The sequence below is a fragment of the Diprion similis genome, chromosome 2, assembly GCF_021155765.1.
Source record: "Diprion similis isolate iyDipSimi1 chromosome 2, iyDipSimi1.1, whole genome shotgun sequence".
Lineage (NCBI taxonomy): Eukaryota > Metazoa > Arthropoda > Insecta > Hymenoptera > Diprionidae > Diprion > Diprion similis.
The window spans coordinates 4,196,873-4,220,876 of record NC_060106.1 but is presented as its reverse complement, the minus strand read 5'-3'; the positions used below and the strand labels follow the sequence as shown (position 1 = coordinate 4,220,876).

Here is a 24,004-nt window from a genome sequence, read left to right as displayed (position 1 = left end):
AAAAATTAGTCAGCATTGCACGGATGCTTAAGGTATTGTTAAATTGCCGTGAAAAATCTCCTCGCAGACGAGTTACATCCTGGACAATCGTCGTTGGCGCTTGTATGCATGGCTTGCCGGTCTATTGTTGCGTTGTTTATACTTTATTTTATGGTGGGTGGCAGTTACCGGGCGTAATACAACTCTGCTGACAGCAAATTAGCGATCAGATAAGCCCAGAAGCACAACCCCGCGACGCCATTATACCGTGCAAAAAAGAACAGCAGGACTTCGTCTGCGAACCAGTGAAGCTGAAGTTGGCTACTGGAATGCCAAAAACCGCAAATTACCAAGGACTATGGTACATTATACGAGTGTGCAAAAACGACGTGTCAAAACTTGTTCAACATGTCCATTTCGGAATGGAAAGGAGGGACTCTGTAGTAAAAGAGAACGAGAATTTACTGTCGAAATTCATTGAAGATCCTTTTGTCTTGAGTCTGCATGATGTTATTTCTTTTCAGGACGTAAGGAATGTGATCAGGGTGTTTTCGGGTAAACAGTTGTTCATAGAAATTCCGGTCAAGGAAAGTCTAGAATGGAATATACAACTCGAGTGATCTATGAACTAAATGAAATTTACTAGTGACGAATACAATATACAAATTTCATTGATACAGGTGCGTGTGTGTATAAATGAATATACAATTATTGTGTACAGTTACCTTTTTTTATTTATTTTTGTTCTTTTCTTTTCTGTACAGTTCTTCAAATATTGTAACAATATTGTATCGAATTAATGTTTGACGACCTCATTTGTTTTTTGATAGGTTTATACTGATATTTCAAGGTTTTCTTTCACGCTTCTTCGGGTACAACGGAAACTTGGACGACCTGTCCGCTTCTAACGACGGTCACATTCACGGAACCTGGTTTCTCAAGGACTTTGTAAATGTCAATGGCGGCCCTTGCCGGCTCCCCATTAATGTGCGTCACGATGTCTCCGGGCTTTAATCCACCTCTGTTCAAAATTAATTGTAGAATTTCAATTGGTCGAAGGTCGGACGAATAATATCCGGTCAAAGTTTCGCGAACGTTAGATTAAGCTAAATCGTACCTCAGCACTCTGGGGAATGGAACGACGTATACTACTGATACCAAGTAGATAGATAATAGGTTGAACTAATGCTAGTGTCGGGTGAATATGACACATTTACAGTTAACTCGTTGTCAATTGTTGCCAAAATATTTAACAGAGCTGAGAATATAGGTCGTGCATAACGAAACGGTACTTAGAAGTATACGTGCAACAGCAAAAGGATTTAGTGTTTTTGCATGTGACCTGGTACTATATCCGCACCATGATATCACAATTTTGATAGGGATCCTCAGCATTAAACTTACGCGTCTGCAGGCGATCCAACGATAACTCTCCAGACTAAAACACCGTGTCTGACGTCCGACGGGATATTTTCATCGCGCTGTTGTAATTCGTACAAGATATCAGGGGTCAAAGTCAGCATAGTAATTCCCAAGTAGCGTCTTCTCGTACTCTCGATATTCGTCTGCGAACCTAGAAGTGTGAAGCCTAAGACCAGGGTCATTTCTGATTATGCGAATACTTTAACCAGTCAAGCACACAGTGATAATGCAACTTCTCCAAGCTGGATCCGGTGATACGATAAAATATTCGATTAGATGTATCCTGCAAGCTATTTAAATATTTGATATTGATGATAGTTCTTCAAGCGATTTCTCTACCTTTCGATTTTCGACGCTCTTCCACCCTCTTCAGGAAATCCTTAGCATAATCAATTGGTATGGCAAACGATATTCCGGCCGTTACTTTCATCGCATTTATGCCAATTGCCTCGCCGTTAAGATTTACCAGAGGACCACCAGAGTTGCCAAACTGAACGGTATGTGCATGTGAAAAATTGATGAAATTAAAGGTTGTGATTTAGTAACGGACTTTCAATGATATCTTGGTAGCACAACATCTCACGGTAATAGCTGCGTCAGTTTGTATGTAGCCCATGTTCGTGTTATGTAATCCTAACTCTTCACTTTGTCTGTTAACACTACTGACAATTCCGCTGGTAATAGTGTTACTAAGGGCTAATGGCGATCCGATAGCTACGACAAACTCTCCTGGCCTCAGGGTTGAAGAACTTCCCAACTTCATAACCGGCAAATTAGTCTAAAACAAGGATGCACAGAGGGTATAATCTTCGTAGAAAATCCTGCAGATCTTACAGTTCTCAATGTTAAGACAAAAAAAAAAACATTCATCCCGAAGAAAGAAAATGATAGTTTATTCTATGATGCCATTTGAGAAAATGATAAAAAATTCGTCAACTTCGAGGACTCAAAACTGTATAAATGCGCGGAAAACTTATCTTTTTATAGTCACAACCGGGTTCTTTCACCTCAGAAATACTTAAAACCCATGCTTTCAAAAGTAAATATTTACCTGGGACAAAAAAAATCATTGAATTATTCTATGTCGCCATTTCGTGATTTTCGGCACCTATGTCACTGATTTACCGTTGAGTTACTGAATTTTTTGGTTTCGTAACTCAGCGACTTTATATTGTGTAGATAGGGACTTGGATAAAACCTGATAGTTAAAAGATAGTTGTTTTAGAATAAAATGTTTACAACGGGTAAAAAATATCGAATACGGTAAAGTGGATACTTAGGAATAATATATTGAATTTTTGTGAATTTTCTCCGTCATTTAATAATTAAAAAGCATAATCTAAAAACAATTCCGTTTGTAATTTTGGTTAGGTTGTACGTTTGGCAACGTCGCAAGTGTGCCATTACGCGCGGCATTCAAATTATTTGTTTTCTGCCGTTTAGGTATGGTATGGCTAAAACATTTAATTTTATTTTTGCAAATCTCCCCTTAAATCGTAAATTTTCTGACATTTTGATTCACAAAAATAAAGCTTATAACAGGGTAAGCAACGAAGGTTCAAACAAGCTACAACACAAGAAAATCACGCGACGTTGCCAAATTTATTTTCTGATTATTTGACAAACACAGTGCTCACGATTATCCGTCGGATAGCGCTACTGTCGCTACCCAACTGCCTTGACAGCATGTAGCACTCCTACCCTTACCCACCGAGCAAACTTACTCTTTTTCTACTCTTTTTCTGCCTGTATTAAATAAACAAATGGTCGGAAAGAGTTCAAATTTCGACGGTGCATCGCTCTTTCATAGCAGAATTAAAAAAAATTACTCATAATCCAAAAATCATCAAAAAAATGTGTGGCGTTTCAACACGTCTCACTATTCCCACATTTCTCGCATTTCAGGAGCCAAGAAGTGCATAATTTAGATACTTTCCGCAATTCCAAAAAGAGGAGTAATATGAGCCATCGTGAGACTGTTTTTATGCAATATTGAGCTCACTAGATGAAACGTAGGAATTACAATAATTTCGTAAATAAAAGAAGCTCTCGCGATTAGCTGGGCGCATGGCCGAACGTCCACATTGGTTGGCATGATCACCGGTGTCGCCACAACGTGTGAGCATTTTTGATTTACAAAATTACTATAATTCCTAGTTTTCGTCGAGCGACCTCAACATCGCATGAAAACCAGTCTCCGGATGGCTCAGTTTACTCCCCATTGTTTCCGGAATTGCGGAAAGTATCTCTGTGGGCAATGTAGTAACACGTGTCAAAAAACCACACATTTTTTTGACGATTTTAGGATTATGAGTAGTTTTCCTGAATTCTGTTACGAAAAAGCGACACACCGTCGAAATTTGAACCCTTTCCATTCGTTTGTTTATTTAATATAGAGAGAAAAAAGTGATTTTACTCGGTCAGTAAGGGTAGGAGTGCTACGTGCTCTTAAATGGTTGAGCGGATATTTTACTCCTGCTTTATCGACTGAGATCACATTTTTTCAACTACCCGTAAACGGAGGACTGAAGTCGATTTTCTTGCTTGTTCCGAACAAACAAGTAGGAATTTAATTAAATGATTAAAAAGTAAAGTTCCGGATGTCCAGTGGAATGGACAATAAACAATAACTGTCAAAGATTGAAATATGAAATATCAGTACGGATTACAACAAAAATTCAAATTGTCAAGAACAAACTAGTTCCTAGGCAATTGGTAATATCCTTTAGATAAAATAAACTACATCAATTGCACTTCAATTCGCAAGACAAATATAGCAATGTAGTTTTGAAAACAACGAATTATTGCCGGTAATTGACTGCAGGTATGTACAAGTAAGTTTTTTAGTGATTCTGTTGATTAGTATTTGCCTCTCCTTTGACGTGATTTCTAATAAGTCATTAAATCTAATTGCGAAAAGTGATTCGAACAACTGTATTCTTAGTTACTGGCAATAATTCAGGATTCCTCAATGAGTTCAGCATTCCATGCATTCATAAGAAAACTAGGCCTCAGAACGAACGTCAATGTTCCGAGTTTTTCACAGCACAAAAAGGAAACTACCGAACTTAAGACCTCGTCCCAAGTCCGGAAGTTCAGGATTCATCTGGCCTGTTTTACCTTGTTTATACGGATCGTGGCCAAGTCACTCTTCATATCGATATCTTCAACAGTTCCCGTGTAGCTGGTACCATCTTGCAGTCGAACCTTAAGTCAAAAATTACTAGATTACAGAGCTCTAATAATGCGGCTATAAAACGGAACTTACGTTTACCTTGACAGTGGTATTCGGCTTTTTAATGACGACATGTGCGTTCGTCAATATCAAACCATCCTCTTTAACGATAAAACCAGAGCCATTGCTAGTGGTCATCGGTTTCCCCGTAAAGAAGTCAATCCTGGTTTAGACGAAAACGAAGCAGTCAGATATTCGACTGATACGCATGGTAGAAAACAATTCGAACATGTAGGTACCGATAAACTCACCTTCGCTGATCCTGTATTTCGATGTAAACTACGGATGGCGCGGAGACCTCGACGACGTCTGCTATAAAGTTGTACTTGTCACGATTATGATTTACGTTAGTTGCAAATACGTTTGATGCCGCGTGAAGGGTGGGAAAGGGAGATTTCACATTTTCAAACTTGGACGCCACCAAATCCCGCCGAAAATCCTCCTTCCAGTTGTATAAGACATATCCGAGGACCGAGGCGACGAGCGCAGAACAGGTTATGTAACACCTCGAATTCTCGTCGTGCGAACGACCCTTTTCACGGAAAGAGTTTGTCGTTCCAGTTCGAAAATTACGCTCGGCATTGAAAATTGTTAAATATTGACAACGGAATAGATGTTTTTTTCGCAGGACGTCGCACGCCAATCGCGCACAGGGTAACGCCATGATTCACAGCACCATCTGGAGGTTATGCGCCATGTTTCATTTGAATTTGAAACATCTGTGTCATCCGTGATTCCGAGATACCTATTCATTTATACGTGCAATGCGTGATCCTAATAATTTGGGGAAGATTGGCCGGGTTGGAAATTCGACATTTGATTATTCCGTGAACTGTAATTTATTTTTTCACTTACATATTTGTTTCTTGCTATTTTTCACACACGTCCAGTGCGTATTGCATCGAATCAGGCGTTCAATTAAAAACAACAAAAAAAGCTTGATTCTCGATATCGGGTGTGTCTTAGTTTTTCACTTCCGAGAGCAAAAGGGTTAAAGAAAATTTGCGTTTGGTTAATTCTCATGTATTGACGGAGCAAACGGTTCGTATTGTTAATACCAACTTTTTGTTTCGATTACATTGAAAAACAAGACACACTCGTTTTATCAATAATCTTTCTACTGGATTAACTTAAGCCTAAGGAAGCAGATAGAAAGATTTCATGGTTGCAATATTAATTGTAGTCGCATTATTCATCGTTAAGAGAATTGCTCTCAGAGAACATCTTATCCATATCGAAACTTGTAGCCTGTTTACTTATTTCGATTATTTCACTTCCGATTTTACAATTTGGATCTACGTAACATGACTCTGAAAAAAAATTGAAGCACGTGTTACAGTTAATTATTTGATAAAACAAGGAATTCTAATGCTAATATCAGATGTGAACAATCTACAAAAAGTTCGCAACTTTTCCCAAATTAGTAATACGTGAAATTGAAAATAACCACCTCTTTTGGATTCGCTACGCCGATTAGTAGATTGACATTATCGATATTGCACAAATAAGAAATTATAGTTTGTAATAGTCTTCGTAAGAAATTTCGCTTTCAAAATTCTTATCAAAGGTGGATTTTATACCTTGTGAGCAGCAAATTCCATTAGCTGCGCATCGCCCCGTATTTCCTCTGCACATTGAAAACCCAGCTGTGCATGGTCTCGAATAAAGGCTTTCTTTCCGACATTGATGGGTCTCGGCGGTACCGAAGAAACATCCAATCGAAGGACCGCAACAAATCTTCGGCCCGAAGCATTGTCCTTGCTTATCGGGTCCGCAGGCGGAACACTGCGGTGATTAATTAATCATATCTTGTTAATTGACCATCTTGGACCAAATTCACCTCATCTGGGCAGTTTTTCGTTTACGAATTACGTTTACGTTTAACATCAATGGCACTTACCTCTCTAACCGGGTATTTAAACGGACTGAATCCTCCGTCTCTTTTCCCGCCGCGCGGACAGTTGATTATCAGACAGCCCAAAGTTGAGGAAACGAGGAGCATAATGACGACTAGTTTTCGAAACATCACGGCTCGTTACGGGGTGGAAAGATTTCGCTAATTTATATCTTTCCAGAATCCAGGGGATGCTGTGAGCCTCTGACCACTCGGAGTGCCAGAGAAGACTGATATGCGGGTTCAGAGATGCCGGTTGTATTTATATGGAGAATTCTTGAGAATTGAAATTCTCACCGCGTCGCGACGGGGTGAAAACATATGCGTGATTGTAACTGTATCTGGGTAAAACCACAATAGAACACTCTAAGAATTATGGTAATAAAAGCAGCTTATTTTGGTGCAGGATTGAATATTAATTTATTTCATTTCAATCTTTGATGTCAAGATATAACGACAATAATCAAGTCCTCTCGATCATTGACGTATGCGTCATCCTGCTTGTTTTCACTCTTACCGGTCTGTTTTAAAAAATTGCGGTCACCGGTGATGTAGAAAACAGTTTCCGAATTGATAACTCATTGTGACTTTCCATTATCGCCGAGGTGAACCGGTTATTGTGGACATTAAAAAAATACCTACAATCGCGAAGAAGAATTTCCCTGACTGAGCCATTCCCAACTTCTTCAGAAAAAATATTGTTAATCTGGTGATACGTAAATCGATCGTGTTGACACGATTTTCTTTTTATTAAAAATTATACACCTTTATTTGCAATTTCTTTTCAATGGACTTCAAACGATCACGCGAAGTTGATATATCATAAGTTTACTTTGATTGTCGTTTCTGAAGGTTTTCACCATTTGTGAATGTTTTATTTTTTCCATTGACTGGTGACTTCTTGTTTTCAAATATTTTCTTCTGCTTAAGTACAGCTAAATCAGGGTTCATTGTTTGCGACTTTATGGACGTGACCCCTTTCGCCTTTGTCGTGATTTCCTCTGTCCTTTTGGAAGTAGACTTTGTCAACTTGAGAAGCTTCTTCTTCTTCTTCGCATTCGTTATGCCTTCCATATTTTCCGCTTCAATTTTTTCTAGCGACGCTGTATCAATTGCTTTCCCTTGTTTTGAAACTTTGTTTAAAAGTTTTGACTTCGGATATTTATTTTTCATTTTTAAATCATTTTTCGTCAACTTTGTCGAGACAACTTTCTCTGAATCAGCGACTCTGGACACTTCAACCAAATTAGATACTAATTCGAATTCCTCGGGTGATTTCATAGATGTTTCACTCGCGTTTGCGATTCTAGCCTTTTTTTTACTAGAGATATCACTTACATCCAAGTGATGCTTGCGCTTCTTCCCTTTTAGTGTTTCCTTGTTGCTTTCCACTTTCGATTTAGGAATATTTACAGCATCCTTCGTACAAGTTTTTTCCACATGACCTGAAAATTAAAAAATATCAGGTTCTGACCTAGGTAGAAATGGTTTAATTTTCGAATTAATCGAATTAAACAATGCCAAGCCCCGTACCAAATTCATTGCATCTGAAACATTGTCCAGTAATTTTTGGAACTACACCGCACTTGTGAGTTTCCAAGGTGCATCGATTGCATTTCTTACAGTGTTTCCACGTTGGTTTGACGCAGCGTGCACAGATATTGCAGTGCCTGTACCTTCGACCGTCTTTGGAAGTGCACGCTGCACATTTTTTGCAATGTTTATTCTCCTCGAATGTCCATTTGTTGCATTTCTTGCAGTACTTGTAACCTTGATGAGATTGTAATGTCAATAAACTTAAATCTATATCTGTAAATATGCGAACCGGCGTTGCTAAGATTTTATCTGGTGATTTCACAAACAACGGATGATTTTGATAATCCACTTTGTAGTCGAACATTTTCAGATCTTTCAGACCTCCCAATATCCCAGGTGGGTTTGATTTTTCTCTTAGCACAGATTCCATAAAATATGGAAAAATGAACATTGTTTTCAGTCCATCACTTTCTGCATCAATTTTATTCCACTTTCTGTGCAAATCATAAATTGTCTTCAAAGTTTGAGAAATAGGTTCAACACGTCCACCAAACGGTGGATCACAAATTATATAAGTATGCCTGCCACCATCTTGTGTCAGAAAATCCCTCAAGACATCTTTTGAATCTTCATGAAAGAAATGGTGATTGAAGAGATTGTACCAACAAAAACTCAAGGGGCCAAAGAAATTATGCTGAAACAATGCATTCGTTCTTACTAATAATTTCATACTATAAAATATATGTATATTCTATAAATTCCAGAGAGAAAAATTATCAGTATTTTACTTTTGACTTAAATATGGTTCGCTTCCACGATATCTATGGATTTAAGGTTTCAGAGTATTTGAAAGAAGTAGACTTCCTGGAATTAAGATTTTGTAGGTCTGGTTTTTAAGCACGAAGTAAAAACATTATTTCAAAGATGTAACTTACAAATCTGCCATCAAAATCCAACAGCAAACTAGAAACTTTGTCTTCATGGTGATTCACAAGGAATTCATGAATTCTTGGGGTTCCTATGCATAAGATGTGCTTAGCGCCTAGGTTGAGCAGCATGAAAATAATGTCGCTGACTGATTGGTCAGAGAACAAATATTGAGCTTCCTTCTTAGGGTTTTCAAGAGGTCTGAGAAATTCAGTAGGATGACGCAGCTGATGATCCGTAAGATTTTCAATTATATCGTGAGCCCTGTGCTTGTGTTTTTCGGAAACAAACGAGAGACGCCTACAATCATGGCAGTAGAGTCTTCTGATTGGATTTGTCGCTAATATCTCGTTCAGTAGAATAAACATTTTCTGATGATCATAGCGAGGTATTACTTTTTTTGCCTCGAGTTCCCAGGCTTGTTTTTGATGCTTCGTCGGCTTGCTGCCATGCTCCAAGTAAAATGAACATAGCTTCCTGTCTCGGCACGCCGAACATGCATAAAATTGTTTATATTCACCATCGACGTATCGACCAAACAGCAATGTTGGTCCTGAAACATTGAACAAAGTCATCTCTGGAATTTTATGGTTCAAGTATCAGTTACAGATCGATGGCTCGCAAATTAATCAGGGACTAGGTTATACTGGAATTAAGGCGAATTTGTGTAAATTCACATAGACCTACCATGTGGGCATTTTGGATGGTCGGCTAAATCGCTCCAAATGCATTGATAGCCGCTTGGAGAATCAGTGTGCGTAATTCTCATTTTCGATTCCTTCATCAATTATCGGACTTTGAAATATAGATAACGTAAATACTGTTTCAACATAACCTAACTTAACCTTACTTTTTCTCTCTACCCATGCACATTGACCAATTAAGGTTTAACCTACGTGTAAGTATCAATTTGTTTTCCCACCGTCAGCAGCTCGGCGAATAAAAATTGATGATAATCATACTGGGTTGACCATAAACGATATCACTGGAAACTGAAAAGTCAGGTCCAGTTAACTTTCTAGCAGACGGCCAGCAGACGACATCAAAACAAACGATGTCGCGGGCGCGGGAAAGTCCATTAGCAAACAATTGAAGAGCAGCAAATTCCGTGAGTTCTCATCTCACGTGTCCGTGTAGTTTTTTCGGTTGTAGCTGCGCGCCGCTTGCAATGCGTAGCGTTGCACGCTTAGCATTTGGATTAATTGAATTGGGAAGAGTTGCCACGCAGCGTCAAGGACGAAATTACGCGTTTGTTTACTCCACCGTGCCGCTGAATTACCAATTCCTTAGCCTTCTTTCACAGAGATTATTTGTTTCTCATATTAATTTAAGGTTATTCAAGCACGTGACAGCGAATATGCCACCAAAACGTAGAGCCCCACGAAAGGTTAGAATCTTATTCATTAACCTTTTTCTCTAACAAAATACAATCGCTCGTGTAACACTTTCGTCTTGTGCATTCAGGACTCCATTTAGTTAGCTTGACAAAAATCATTTTTCAACAGCTATATATTTATCACTTACGTCTTGGGGTTTTCAGTAATATTAAATGTAAATAAAATCTAGTAGTTGACTGGTCCAAAATTGTTATTTGTGTATCTATCGTTAATTGGATAATATCATGATTTCTATGTCAAGATGCATTTCAAGTCACTCTACATTCAAACAGTATTTAGTATCTTGATGGTACAATTTGTTTCTTACAAAATTCAATAATTCGTTTATTACACTGAATGAAAGCTTGATATGTATTTTACGCTTCTTATCTTGATTGTTATCTAGGTAAAATACACTTTATAAATGTATCTACAATCACAAACGCCATACACCGATCGGAACAGAGTTTTTGGAACGAAAAAGCGAAAGCATTTACCACTTTGCCATTTTTGGAGATTTTGCTAAAGTTCAAATGATATTATTCAGGTAGCACGTAAAGCCGAAGCAGGAACTTCGCAGGAGGACGAAATCAAGACTAAAACTATCGCCAAGCCAGCAAGCAAAAAAACAAAGCGGAATGTAGATGAGGAGGAGGCTTCAAATGACGAACCAGCTCCAAAGAAAACCAAATTGGAGCAAAAGAAAGCTCCGATGAATAAAACTGAGTCAAACTTAAATGACATTGAGTTTGATTGCCCAAAGTTAAATGCCAATGGTGACAAGTTCAACGTTAAAATATGCAGTTGGAACGTATCTGGAGTTAGAGCATGTCTCAAAGTAAGTTTTACAACTCAGGCTTTCATTGTCAAATAAAACCGAAGCTACTACTCCCGCTGTTTATATCGTCATGTATCGCCTAATGCCACATTGTTCACATATTGTTTTTTTTTTTTTTTCATATAGAAACATGGGTTTGAATATCTTTTGAAGGAAAATGCCGATATTATTGCACTCCAAGAGACAAAATGTGACAAAGACAAACTACCTGATGAAATAAAACTTCCAGGATATCACGAATACTTTATAGACAGTAAGATAATCTTGATATTCAATTAAATGTTTCTCCTGTCATCACTCTCTCAATTTTACCCTAATCTCAACATTCTTTCTAACAAGGCAAGAAATCTGGATACTGCGGAGTTGCTTTATATAGCAAGGAAGAACCCTTGGATATTATATACGGATTGAACATTCCAAAACACGATGACGAGGGTAGAATGATAACAGCAGAATATGAAAATTATTTTGTAGTTTGTGTCTGTGAGTTGAATTATTTTATTTACTCTCTAATTTGATTTTACGGCATTACGAAATCAACTTCTCATTACCATTTCCATAACACTTGATATAAACCACCATTCTTACATGTCTTTTACTGTGTCCGATTACATTTTTATACATTGTTTGTCTCACATTTTTTTAGATGTTCCTAATGCCGGCAAAAACCTGGTTACACTGCCTAAAAGACTGCAGTGGAACAAAGATTTCAAAGAGTTTATTCAAAAGCTGGACGCAAAGAAGCCAGTTATTGTTTGCGGAGACATGAATGTTGCTCATAACGAAATAGGTGAGAGTGTAGAGCTATTTCAGAAGGAGAAAAAGTTCTTTCTTGGTATAAGCGATCCATTAGCATTCTTACTGTGCAATGTGTGATTTTCATTTTACAGACTTGAAAAACCCGACATCAAACATGAAAAATGCTGGTTTCACTAAAGAAGAACGAGAAGGTATGACAGATTTCTTGGATGCCGGGTACGTTGATACATTTAGACAACTGTATCCTGAAAAAACTGACGCATATACGTTTTGGGCATACTTCAACAATTCACGAAATAAGAATATTGGATGGTGAGAGTTTTTGCAATTTGTGTGTGGATCATGCATTTCACTTGACATTTAATATTAACATGTGTAACGTAACTTGTTATTGCTGATCAATTAATTCAGGGATCTTACATAGAATTCTCATTCAAATTTGACTGTCACGTTCTTATTCAGACCATTTGTTTTTCAGGAGGATTGATTACTTTCTGGTTTCTAAGACAATAAAAGATAATGTTTGTGACAATGTTATCAGGGACCAGGTATTTGGCAGCGATCACTGTCCGATAATACTTTACGCCAACTTATAAAGGGGTGTCACATTTCCAGAGATTCTCCCGTTATCGGCGAAAGAAAATGTACAAATCTCTGTGTATTATCAATTTTTAATTTTTCTTAGTTGTACTTTATAGTACCATGGTAATTTCCTTTTCAAATCTGCAAGATTCTGTCTTTGTAAGATACTGTATCACGTTTTTCAGTCCTAAATAAATACCTCAATTTTTGTAAATTTACCAACAATCCATTCATACGTATCCTATGGATGTTAATTTCAAGAATTCATTATCGTTCTCCTATTCAGTTCTAATCAATAGTAGATGAAATTAGTGTACTATTCTTTAGAATTCGAATATATCCTGTTGACGTTTTGGTAGGATATGAAAAAATAAAGTAGTGCTTCACAAATGTTTAAATCTTCTGGATGGTTTTATAACAATGAGTACATATTATCCAACTGTTGTTTGCTTTATATTATTAATGTATGAATCCTAATCTTAATCCAGTTTGATTAAAACATACATGATTAATCTTCTCCTGCTGGAATGGCATCTTCTAGTCGTTTGACAAACTTTACTCGTATCTCTGTCACGCTATCATTTTTTAGTTGATCTTGGAGAAACCAAGAGGCTACTTCCATTTGTACCATTTCACAAGCGCCTCTGAGTACACCAGTGAGTATATTGCAGTATTTCAAGTTCAAGCAATGGTCAGGTAATTCCACAAATTCTGTCAACGGATTGGTTTCAAAACATAGGGAAAATGCATCTCCTGCCGGACTCCAATTTGTAATGGTCGGTGTTATGCCCAAAAATATCTTAAAGCCACTTTGAATTTTCTCTGCTGTATCTCTGAAGTCGTAACACCTTCCTGAGCCAGTCCGTGCCAGGAAATCTTCAATCAAACGAATTCCCATGTTGTATCCCATCCTTTCTAGCTGTTTGTTGACATCTTCCACATTCTCATAGTCTTTTAAAAGCTGTGTCACCAGTGCGCCATACGTGAGAGTAAAGAGCTCTGAATTCTGAAATATATGCAGTAATATTAAAATCATTTTAGATTTTTTACTTTAGTTACGAACAACTGACGTAGAAAAGAAGGCACAGGGATTCTAGGGCGAGGGATTGTGGAAACAGTTCTAAATGATAGAATCGGAAATAAACTGTGTTGTTATTTGTCTAAATTTCTTGAAATTAAGAATCTAACTCGTCAAATCATTCTATCGGTACCAACCACTTTTTTCGCATCAAGTCTGGCCCCCGTTCGCGACATTATTTTAATCAAACTAAATCACTGACGAATAGACGTTGGTAATTTTTGAGGTTATCTTGTCACTTGTCATTTACTCGCTGGCCTGCAGATAACATTTCAGTAGTGGTATTTTCAGTAATCAGCATGTCGATCCCCACGGCTGCGGGGAGCGGGGTTGTGGTGGGTGTGGAGATGCCTGCGACCCTGAGGAATATAAATGGAAGGGGTAGTCGGCCACATTGGGTTGTGCGTTCCACAACTCGGTCGGTAATGCCAAGTTCTGGATTCTTTTCCAACGCATGATATGGGAGATAACTGTAAATTTCCGTTTCATAATACAATCGCACCTCGCTAACTCGACCTCTATAACTCAAAAACATCTATATGTCTGAGTTTCAGTCTGTTCCCTTGCAAAAACCTCTGTAATTCGAAGAAAAAACAGAGAATAACTCGAAGTTTTCCGAACGCGTTTGGGACATAGCCTGAATGGCAGATACCTGATGGTTTAAAAAAAAAAAAACTACGCTCAGGCCGGTAGAATATGGCCGACTGGTAGTATTTGGGTAGAAAGAGACTCTTTCTATTCAGGAGCGTAGTAACATAATTTAGGGCCCTTAACGCACTGGGCCAACACAAATTTTGGCACGCGCACTGCGCATTCGGATTTACAATAAAATGAACGTTAATCAAATTGACAAACCTATAGGGACCCAAATAAGTAATTTCGACCACAAGCACGCGTTAGATAAATAAAAAAGATATCAATGTCATTGTACGAGCAATTGGGTCACGATATTGATCGATGCAGGATCCTCGATTAATAATTTTGTGACTCGCGACCGAAATTTCCAGTACTTTTTTTTTGTGATATATTAATTATTGCAAGTTTCAAAATTTTTAAACTTCAAATTTATATATATGGACACTCAATGTTCTTAGTAAACATTGAAGATTAATAATTAGGATAAAATAAAAATGCACATAAATTACGATTTCAAAAATATTGGTATATTTGTTTCTTTCTTGCTCGAAAATGTTCGAGAATTTTTAATAACGATTGTTATAATACTAGGGCATCGGGGGGATCTTGTATCTATTACGTCCCTGGCACGCTCTACGCAGCAATCGACACAGCCAATAAAATTCTTTGAATAAGATAGCAATTGATCTCATTCTCTCTTTGTCTAACTGTAGCGGACTCTTTTCGAATGCATTTATATTGGGATCGCAAAATCCATGTCATACGTCGTTGGTCGCTTTCTACAGCCGAAACGAAATCATGAATGCCACAAGTCTAGAATGCAGATTGCGTTGTCCAATAAACTCAATGACGAATTATATACGAACGCAGTGTTTGGCCCAAAGAAAAAACGCGTCACTGGAATAAAAACAATCTGCGAACATCAAAGGTGAGTTTCGTGTCTCGAGTTTTTTTTTTGTTTTCTGTTTTGTGCAACTCACGTACGTAGTGCAATTAGCCTTCAGTGATCTTGATTCTCGTCTTTTTGTATCTTGCGTTATTTTTTATGTTTTTTTTTCTTTGCTGATTTTCGATAAATGTGTAATTGCCTTGATAGCAAGTTTATTTGGTTGGTTCAGGCAGCTAGTTACAGCACAAAAAGTACGAGTGAGTGTGGAATCGAGCGTTATTACAGTGCAGAATCTTAGATCATGTCCTTGTAAACTTTTCTAGATAACTCATTGACAGATTGAGATTGTTCTCGGGAAAACCTTTGATTATTCACAAGCGGTTGAGCTAAGAATGCCCAGATAATTTTCCGTTGTGGTTTTATTTTTTGCGTTCTGGTAAAACGGACCTTGCCAAACGTGACCTTCATTTGAGTTCGTGTCGCAGATTTTGAAACGCGGATCGTGTCTTTTGCATTAACACACATTTCAAATTCAATTGTAACGCATTTATTATTCTGCAGTTCATTTCAGCGTCATTCTTTGTATACCGTACTGTTTATAAATGTAATAACAATTAACCTTGGTTCGTATTTACCGCTGCAATTGTTTCTGAAGATTATAAGTCAGCGATTTCTTTTTTCTCCATACTTCTTCCTGGGGAACGATACTGTAATTCTTCATTCCGTAATATTTTATGAACATTAGACTGTATCAAAAAAATTGACTATTTTTTTTTAATGGTATACTGAAAATATTGTTCAAGATGACGAAAAAGAAATACCATAAAAATTTCAGATTTTAATATTGATATTTAGATGTGCCTCATCGCGATTTTCGACTTTCCATAAGAATAACATGGCAAAAATGGTTCTTGCTTCTTGCGATTTTTATAACTAGATAACGACGCGTCCTACAGAAAATTCATAAACATGTTTTTGTAGGAAATTGAACGTTCTACAAAAAAGGTCTCTTGTCATTTTACGATAAATCTATTCTTTCAAAAGTTATTTGAGGTCAAACATCAACAAAGGACCTATATATATATATATATATTATATATTATATATATTTATTATATATATATATAGGTCCTTTGTTGATGATTGACCTCAAATAACTAATAAATATATATAATATATAATATATATATATAGGTCCTTTGTTGATGTTTGACCTCAAATAACTTTTGAAAGAATAGATTTATCGTAAAATGACAAGAGACCTTTTTTGTAGAACGTTCAATTTCCTACAAAAACATGTTTTTTAATTTTCTGTGCGACGCGTCGTTGTTTAGTTATAAAAATCGCAAGGAGCAAGAACCATTTTTGCCATGTTATTCTTATGGAAAGTAGAAAATCGCGATTAGGCACATCTAAATATCAATATTAAAATCTGAAATTTTTATGGTAATTCTTTTTCGTCATCTTGAACAATATTTTCAGTATACCATTAAAAAAAAAAGTGAATTTTTTTGATACAGTCTAATCAACATACAACAAAACTTAATGTGTTAAACAATCGTTGGTTGTTGCTTATTCCTCATACCTATTACAGTTTTTAACAACTATGACAAATCTTGAATGCTGTTTAAATCGACTTTAACGTTACTTTACAAAAAAAATATTTTGTGATCTTACGTAATTACAGAAATAAACTGCAACGGCGCGTCGATTTCGCAAACGGTGCATGAAAAAGTGAAGCACACTCGATACGCTGAGTCTTCAATCTATTGTGTTTCCGAATAACCAAGTTTTCAATGAAGTTTGACAGCGCTTTTTGCGCGTCCACTTGATGCTTTTCGGTTCTGAGAGATGGCGTGGCATTTCCAAGCCGGTGCTTGACGCACATCGATTTATGAAATACATACATATATCTCATCGTATCATCTTCTGTTTCAACGCAGCGAATAAATTTTTTTAAATATTATTACCACGTTTTTGTTACGTCGCTTTCTTGTGTCTTTGTTTGTCTGTTTGTCTGTTCGATACAAATCTTGAAATCGATTTCAAACTAGCTTCCCGACGAGCTAGAGACTTACTATGAACTAGTTCAGAACTGGATGACAACGCATTATTATTTGTGGTTGATTAGGTACAAATTTGGTAATTGATTTTATTAAACTATAAAGATACGAGCTGACGTTGACATGAAGACCATGGAGCCCAGAATAAAGGAGGTCTATCTCTAATTGGGAGCATACAAAAAATTCGTCCTGAAAAATTTGTCGCTTAGTAGTTTTAGATTTCATCAAAAGTAGCGTCGTCATCTTAAGGTTCCGAAGTAAAATCGGTAAGAATTGACTGTGTATATATGCTGCCACGTTATATATATTTAATTTTATTTATTTATTTTTTTCTTTAATTATTTATTTAATATATAAATATTATATATAATATATAATTTTATATATATTTTATATATAAAACATGGCTTACTGTACACACTCACTCGAGCGCACACACATATATAAACACGGCAAGCGACATGAAATTTGCCTCATGCTCTGTCATAATCTCATCAAAATGTTCAAAATTGATTGCAAAGTGTCACACACACAAGACTAAGCAGAAGCAGAAAAGAACTATTTATTTCCTTCATTTTATTTTAATAATTATTTAGATAAACATAAAAATTCACTTTGCCACGTTTTTAAAACGGACTAAAAAGTAAAAAATAATTTCTCGTATCCTCATACAGATTTAAAACGAAAAATGTAGAACGCATGCGATAGATAATAGTAAGGAGTGTGGAGAGTAGCTGTCGTTGAGAAAACTCACACAACAGTTCATATCTTTTGCAGTGCAATAAAACTTTTAGTGACTTGGGTGAACCATTAATGCATCAATAATCCATTGCTTGCGCCACACGTTTTTCGTTTTGAAACTGTATGGGGCTAGGAAAAATTATTTTTACCTTCTAGTCCGTTTCAAAAACGTGGTAAATTAAAAATTTTATTTTCAATTAGGTAATCGTTTTCTTCTTTGTAATCCGTTATAGAAAATTGATACTGATTCCAAAAGTACAACTATGTAACAACTTATAATAGTAACAACTACTGGTGTAAGACTAGCGTGATTGTTTTATCCATCGCGTAAATCCAGATTCTATACTAAGCGAGCTCTGTAATATCCACTGCTTGAGTGACTATAAGTACGGAAGAGCATCGGTCGGTAACCGAAATGTGGTTACCATCCAATTGCGTCGCAAATTAGTTCCGGAAATCTATTTCGTGATAGAAGACACTAACAAATCTCCGACTTCCCAAATCCTTTGTGATAATAAGCTTTCATCGAGGATGTTACCAGGCGCAGATCATGTTCTTTGCATCATTGACTAGGGACTCTTTGCGTGCTTATGGAATTACTTGTAAAACAACATCCCGCTGATAAAGAAGCTAACGGATCGTTAAGACGATTTCTCATGATCCAGACCTACTTACCTGCCGAGTAATGGTCACGAAAATTTGCTCAGAAGGTAACCGTCTTCAAATTCTGCCGTTAACGTTTGCATGAATAGTCGGCAAATTCTCGTCAGATGCTGCTGGCCTTAAGTAAAGTGCGGCATTTGCTACACCATCTTCTTTTGTTTATTAATTCTAATAATGTTCGAAATACGTACTTTAGTCTTTCGTCGTTGATTAATTAATAAACTACCCATTATTCTTATAACACGTTGGGCGATTTCACTGTCAATAGAATAGCATTATATCAACGGCTAGATATTTGCTCTCGGTACCGTAAAAATGGCGGTAGCGGAAAAAATACATAGGCTATTTTGGGCAGATGCGTAGATGAATAAATATCAATTCGAGCGGATTAATGACCGATTAACTTGTGATAAAATCACTTGCGGTTATCTACAATGGACCTGTAACCCATCCTCTTCGGTGTACAAACCTCGCCGAATTTAACGGGCTCGCAAATTCAATTTGGCGTTCGGCTCTTGAGTACAAAAAACCACAATATACCTAACACCACAGCGAATCGAACAGTTTTTAACGGGGTGGAATTCAAACGGGAATCGAAATAAACCGAAAATAAAGTCTCCGTCGATTTTACGTCAAGGTGATTTTTACCTTCCAGATTATAGTCAGATTCATTTTCAACCATCGAATGTGTAACAACTCGATGTGTACAAGATGCATGCGTGCAAGTTACGAACACGCGTAGCGAAGTATCATTGTAACGAAACACCAATCGAGTTTTGCAACGGGAGAAATGGTATATGCGCAAGTCCCATGTATGTAACGCGACACTTGGATATCGTATGAACTTGTTTGGCTACTATTTCTCAAAACCTGCAGTCGGTGCGAACGCGTATTATCGCGCCTAAACGGGTTGCATGTACAGTAGCCTGTCGAATTGCTCCACGATTCGCAGGATGTGCTTTGGTAACAGGTTCCTAGGCTGCACCTTTTTTCATCTCTTCTGCAAAAATCAAAGTCTCCTCCATCGTCGCATCTCACTTAATTATAAGTATGGATTATCGAGAATGTCTCACAGTCGCGATCCTATCGAACCAGGTTCCAAATAAAGTCGAGGTCTTCAGGTTTTTACGGTTCACATGATATATTATACAATATACATGCATTTAAGCATTATATACGTGAATATAAAGCTCGAGGTCCAACTCGAGTCTTGATAACTATCATTGCCAAAATTTTTTGTTTTCTTTCGTTCATATTTTCACCTCATGAATATTCATTGCATTTAGTGAACAAAAAATTATACGTCCTGTAGGTTGATTTCATTTTTACATGCACAACGCGCATTTAAATTATACACGTGTATAATGATTATATTTGACTGCATATACAATGTTCGTATATGACTTTTGTAGTTATATGATATGCATATGTAGAGAACTGGTTAAAACCTTAGCCAAATTTTTCTTCATACTACAACTCGCGTAACCAATTGCAGCTGCTGCTTATTTTTCATCAGAAACAAGTTAACCAAAGACCCTCGCAACAATTTTATAGCAGTTGAGTTTTACTGAAATCGTCTGGATTTTTTATATGCTTTACATCTTGGCGTACTGAAAAAAGTCTCCGCAGGTACGACCCTCTCTTATGAATAAGAGTCACTTTGAGTCTATGGACTCATCCCCTCCAACTTCAATGATTTTACCCGTAGATTACGTTACCTGGTGAAATCCGGTGCAAATAGATGTTTTTGATATCCCAATGGGAAAATTGCGATTATAGAATGACGAGAACCGAAAACGCATATCTAGGGCTTACATAAGCATACGAACTATTGTCCATTTTTCCATCGAAGAACTAAAAATATCTTTTTACAGTATGGGCATTGAAAAGTCCACTTTTTGTGGCAGTTTTCGTTCCGTAAAGTGACGCTTTATACGGCAGCGAACAAAGTTGCGGAATAAAGTCTTTATTCCGCAGTTTTGATGCGCAGTTCGAAGTGCGCATCCCAAACTGCTGAATAAAGTAGCTTCGTCGAACAGATCGCGACATAACCTTACTCTTCGTTTTGCTTTTCAATGCCCATACCGTAAAAAATATTGTACGTGGCATGCCCGTAAACCGTTTTTTGGCTCGGATAATTTCAGTAGTCGCTTCCGGCTCGCTTCCGGCTCGCCTTCGGCTCGTCCTGAAATTTTTATCCTTGCCAAAAAAACAGGTGGTTTACGGGCATGCCATACAAATAGCTAATTTGCAATAGGTCTCACTAGGTGACGTCGTCTACAGGTAAAATGATTGAGGCCATCAGGGAGAATTTTGTTTATCAGGAAAAGTCAGGGAAAAGTCAGGGAATTATGATGGACCATAGTAAAAAAAAAGTTTTTTTTTTTATAAGCCATTTTTTAACTTCAACTATGCTTCGTAAATTCAGTTGAGTTAACTTTCGAAAATGGTATTGTTCAATTTCAAATTATTCGAGAGAAACGAAGGAATACTATGTGTTTTTAGATCCAAATTGATCTATTCAAGGTGCACAACTTCCGGAGCTTTTGGTCATAAAAGCTGCCCGACAATACCTAAGTTTCGTGTGAAAACTTCAGGGAATTCTGAATTTTTTTACAAGAAAACTCGGGAAATTTTATTTGAGCAAAACTGATGCCACTCTGTCAAATTTTTCAGAAATTTATTTTTTATTGTACATTTGCATTCGTTTTAAAAGGCATTGAAATGAGGATCACCCTAATGTACATTATGCCGCAAAAAGAGCAAATGCGATTATTTAGAAAAAAATCTTTTTTTGTAGTTTTTCTTGCACAAAGGGATACTGGGTATAGGATGATCATTTTGAGATTCGGTGGGCTCAGCTAGCGCCTGAAATATTTATAGCAGAGGGTCGTGCCCATGAAGACTTTTTTGAAAACAGCAAGATCTACAACATATCAAAAATCCAAACGATTTTACTTAAAACCAATTTATGTAAGATTATTGCGCGGTTCTTTGTATAGGAATATTATCTAATTGCAGTTCAAATAATCAAACCGCGGAAACGATGAAGCAATACATGATTCATGATCTTTTCCTTAAAAATTCATCGTATTATCTTCGTTGCCGTATCAAGCAACTGAAATCGGTGATTATTATTCTGTTTTTATTCAATATCATGATCAATTTTGATTCTAAATCCCTTTTCCGATGTATCTGTTAGAGCAGCAGAAAACCACCTACGATTTTAACAATAAGTGGATTACAATGTCGCGAACGCCGGGCTAATGAATTCTTACAGTTTTATCGAGAATAGCAAGGATTTTAGACACTGAAAAAAAAATAGAAGGGGATATTCGACTACTATACCGGATTACCCGTTGAAACAATGAAGATTACGTCGAATTGGGGCCAAACAGAGTGGCGTTAGGGTAGAGTTTATAGACGTATACATACCTGCAATCCAGATGAAGATTTCCTCTCCTCCAGAATTTAGCCCACGGCCATTGTCGGATTAGATCACTTGCCTAACTGCTAATCGCATGCTCAACATCCGTAAATTTTCGAGCGTCCGAACGAGCTGAGTTTGATTTTTTTTCACGATATATGGTTCGCATGATTCTCACCTCGAGAAAGAAAAAAAGTTAATCTATATAAATGGCGCTCACTTTTTTCTGTCCGGATAATTTTTTTCACTTCAGATAGTTTCTGCATGTAACGCGCGTGCGTGAATATATCTGTACGATATATTATAAAAATTGCCACAAAATAAGTTGTGTGACTGGTTTTATGGATTTGCACGTTACATACGCGCCTCTGCAGCAGGTCTCAATTTCCGGTTACATTAAGTCGTTCTTCGAATCGACCACGAACCTTGTCACTTAAATTCAGCCGTTTATATTCCAGTATTAAATTCTCTTGTCTCGAGACAGCGATCGTCTATATTTTATACCTCTTCCAAATTCCCGGTGTAAGATATCCTAGCCTAGCCTAGATAAGTAGCAACGTACATAAACGCGTTGGGATATCAATTAGTGGAACTCATTGTCTCGAGACGATTCAAAGAGCAACGTGTGTGTAATACGCACCGCAAAGTCGCGGGCGTAACGGACGTGAATTGCGGTGGCTAAAATTGAAAGTGGCTTCGTTCCTGCGGCAGCGTTACGAGATTATTATATGGGCGCCAGCCGGGACGACGGGAGCACGAGCTGTTTATGCAAATTTATTTTTGTCTCACCTCGACTTAATCGGCCCGCGTTATAATTTTGATCCGGTGTACCCGACCGCCTGCACGGATAGTTTTCATTCCGCCAATGCGACGGCCACACCTTGGTTGCGGTATAAAAAATGATTAAATAAACAAAAATAAACAAAAATGAAAAGAAAACAACAAAAAGGCCGTAAAAAGAACAAGGATCAGGACGTAGAAGCCGATCTATGCGCGGGTGTCACCGGGAGAGGTTAATGGGTATAATTGCGCAGGGGCAGCAGAGACAGTGACATCGCGCATAAGGGGAATGATGGAAATAGACTTTCTAAAATTTGCTTTTAACGCGCGAGAATTGCGCGGTGCGATCAATGGACATTTGTTAATATCGCATTAGGCCCAAAATTGCTCGTTGCGCAAGGGTTTTGCCGAGGAATATTATTACAGTTCGGTATGTCGATTTGAAAGCGTTCGATAAATCATAACGACCACTTAGATTTGAATTGATAATTTATATACCATATAAAATACGCATAAAATGCCCAGAAGCGTCTGTATAATAGTAATATGCAATACAAATACGTTAAGACACCTGACGGGTTAATATTCGAAACCGTATGAAGACGAGTGTTTATTTATTTTAAACTATTGTCTAGCTCTTGAGAAACTGACGGTTTCAAGTGTTCATCGCATGTCACGATTTCAAGCGAATAAAGTTTTACAGTATATACGTGTATAATAAAGACACGAAATTCGCGATTATGTAATTTGCAGAGAGCGTTTATAGTTTTCGTTTTTAGAATCACCTACTTGTGTGAAATAATGTCTCAATCGCTTTGATTCAAGCCACACATTTTCAATTACGATACGGGGGATGAGATAATTTTTCGTTACGGAATCGGGAAACGTGAAGAGTTATAACGGTCGATTTTGAAAGTGAAAGTTCGCACGATAACCCGGTTTCGCATATTTAATAACACTGATCGACGACAGCTTGATTGAAGTGGCATGGAGAATAAGAAACGGATACATGCAATATGCATGTGTCAAGTTTATCTGCAAATTCAGTCCAATTATTGTCTGCGCATTCGTATCGTTCATCGTCTCACATCTACTGCATCGTATTAATTGACGGTTATTCAAGCGCGGTATCCCACCGCTCTACATTAGTCCCCCCCCCCCCCCCCTGCCGAAACATTT

The 24,004-nt window shown here is 37.3% G+C and overlaps 5 protein-coding genes across 9 annotated transcripts; 1 reads left to right on the top strand and 4 right to left on the bottom strand.

Moving 5' to 3' along the window:
• Positions 1 to 734: 734 nt before the first annotated feature.
• Positions 735 to 5,346, bottom strand: LOC124415996 (serine protease HTRA2, mitochondrial). 4 transcript variants are annotated; one of them, XM_046896792.1, is made up of 7 exons: positions 4,888 to 5,346; positions 4,670 to 4,799; positions 4,522 to 4,608; positions 1,985 to 2,179; positions 1,741 to 1,891; positions 1,384 to 1,552; positions 735 to 1,000 (listed from the first exon to the last, which is right to left on the bottom strand). In XM_046896792.1, exons 1-7 carry the CDS (start codon positions 5,298 to 5,300, stop codon positions 838 to 840), a joined length of 1,308 nt encoding a protein of 435 aa, XP_046752748.1. In that variant the 5' UTR covers positions 5,301 to 5,346; the 3' UTR covers positions 735 to 837. The 4 variants fall into 4 exon arrangements, with proteins under 4 accessions (XP_046752748.1, XP_046752746.1, XP_046752747.1 ...); XM_046896790.1 differs by having other exon boundaries at positions 1,384 to 1,567; positions 4,888 to 5,345; XM_046896791.1 differs by having other exon boundaries at positions 1,384 to 1,567; positions 4,676 to 4,799; positions 4,888 to 5,345.
• Positions 5,347 to 5,717: 371 nt separating this feature from the next.
• On the bottom strand, positions 5,718 to 7,176 carry LOC124413340 (neurophysin 1-like). The gene is made up of 3 exons (XM_046893869.1): positions 6,537 to 7,176; positions 6,217 to 6,421; positions 5,718 to 5,946 (listed from the first exon to the last, which is right to left on the bottom strand). The coding sequence occupies exons 1-3, from the start codon at positions 6,660 to 6,662 to the stop codon at positions 5,825 to 5,827; spliced, it is 453 nt and encodes a 150-aa protein (XP_046749825.1). The 5' UTR covers positions 6,663 to 7,176; the 3' UTR covers positions 5,718 to 5,824.
• Positions 7,177 to 7,233: 57 nt separating this feature from the next.
• Positions 7,234 to 9,989, bottom strand: LOC124413313 (rRNA N6-adenosine-methyltransferase ZCCHC4). Its single transcript, XM_046893823.1, has 4 exons — positions 9,681 to 9,989; positions 9,002 to 9,546; positions 8,064 to 8,760; positions 7,234 to 7,975 (listed from the first exon to the last, which is right to left on the bottom strand). The coding sequence occupies exons 1-4, from the start codon at positions 9,775 to 9,777 to the stop codon at positions 7,359 to 7,361; spliced, it is 1,956 nt and encodes a 651-aa protein (XP_046749779.1). The 5' UTR covers positions 9,778 to 9,989; the 3' UTR covers positions 7,234 to 7,358.
• Positions 9,990 to 10,061: 72 nt separating this feature from the next.
• LOC124413321 (exodeoxyribonuclease) lies at positions 10,062 to 12,595 on the top strand. The gene is made up of 7 exons (XM_046893837.1): positions 10,062 to 10,380; positions 10,917 to 11,207; positions 11,334 to 11,460; positions 11,547 to 11,690; positions 11,854 to 11,997; positions 12,098 to 12,278; positions 12,445 to 12,595. The coding sequence occupies exons 1-7, from the start codon at positions 10,162 to 10,164 to the stop codon at positions 12,560 to 12,562; spliced, it is 1,224 nt and encodes a 407-aa protein (XP_046749793.1). The 5' UTR covers positions 10,062 to 10,161; the 3' UTR covers positions 12,563 to 12,595.
• Positions 12,596 to 12,826: 231 nt separating this feature from the next.
• Positions 12,827 to 13,889, bottom strand: LOC124413329 (trafficking protein particle complex subunit 3). 2 transcript variants are annotated; one of them, XM_046893859.1, is made up of 2 exons: positions 13,760 to 13,889; positions 12,827 to 13,554 (listed from the first exon to the last, which is right to left on the bottom strand). In XM_046893859.1, the coding sequence occupies exons 1-2, from the start codon at positions 13,775 to 13,777 to the stop codon at positions 13,057 to 13,059; spliced, it is 516 nt and encodes a 171-aa protein (XP_046749815.1). In that variant the 5' UTR covers positions 13,778 to 13,889; the 3' UTR covers positions 12,827 to 13,056. The 2 variants fall into 2 exon arrangements, with proteins under 2 accessions (XP_046749815.1, XP_046749806.1); XM_046893850.1 differs by having other exon boundaries at positions 13,764 to 13,889.
• Between the last annotated feature and the right edge of the window lie 10,115 nt (positions 13,890 to 24,004).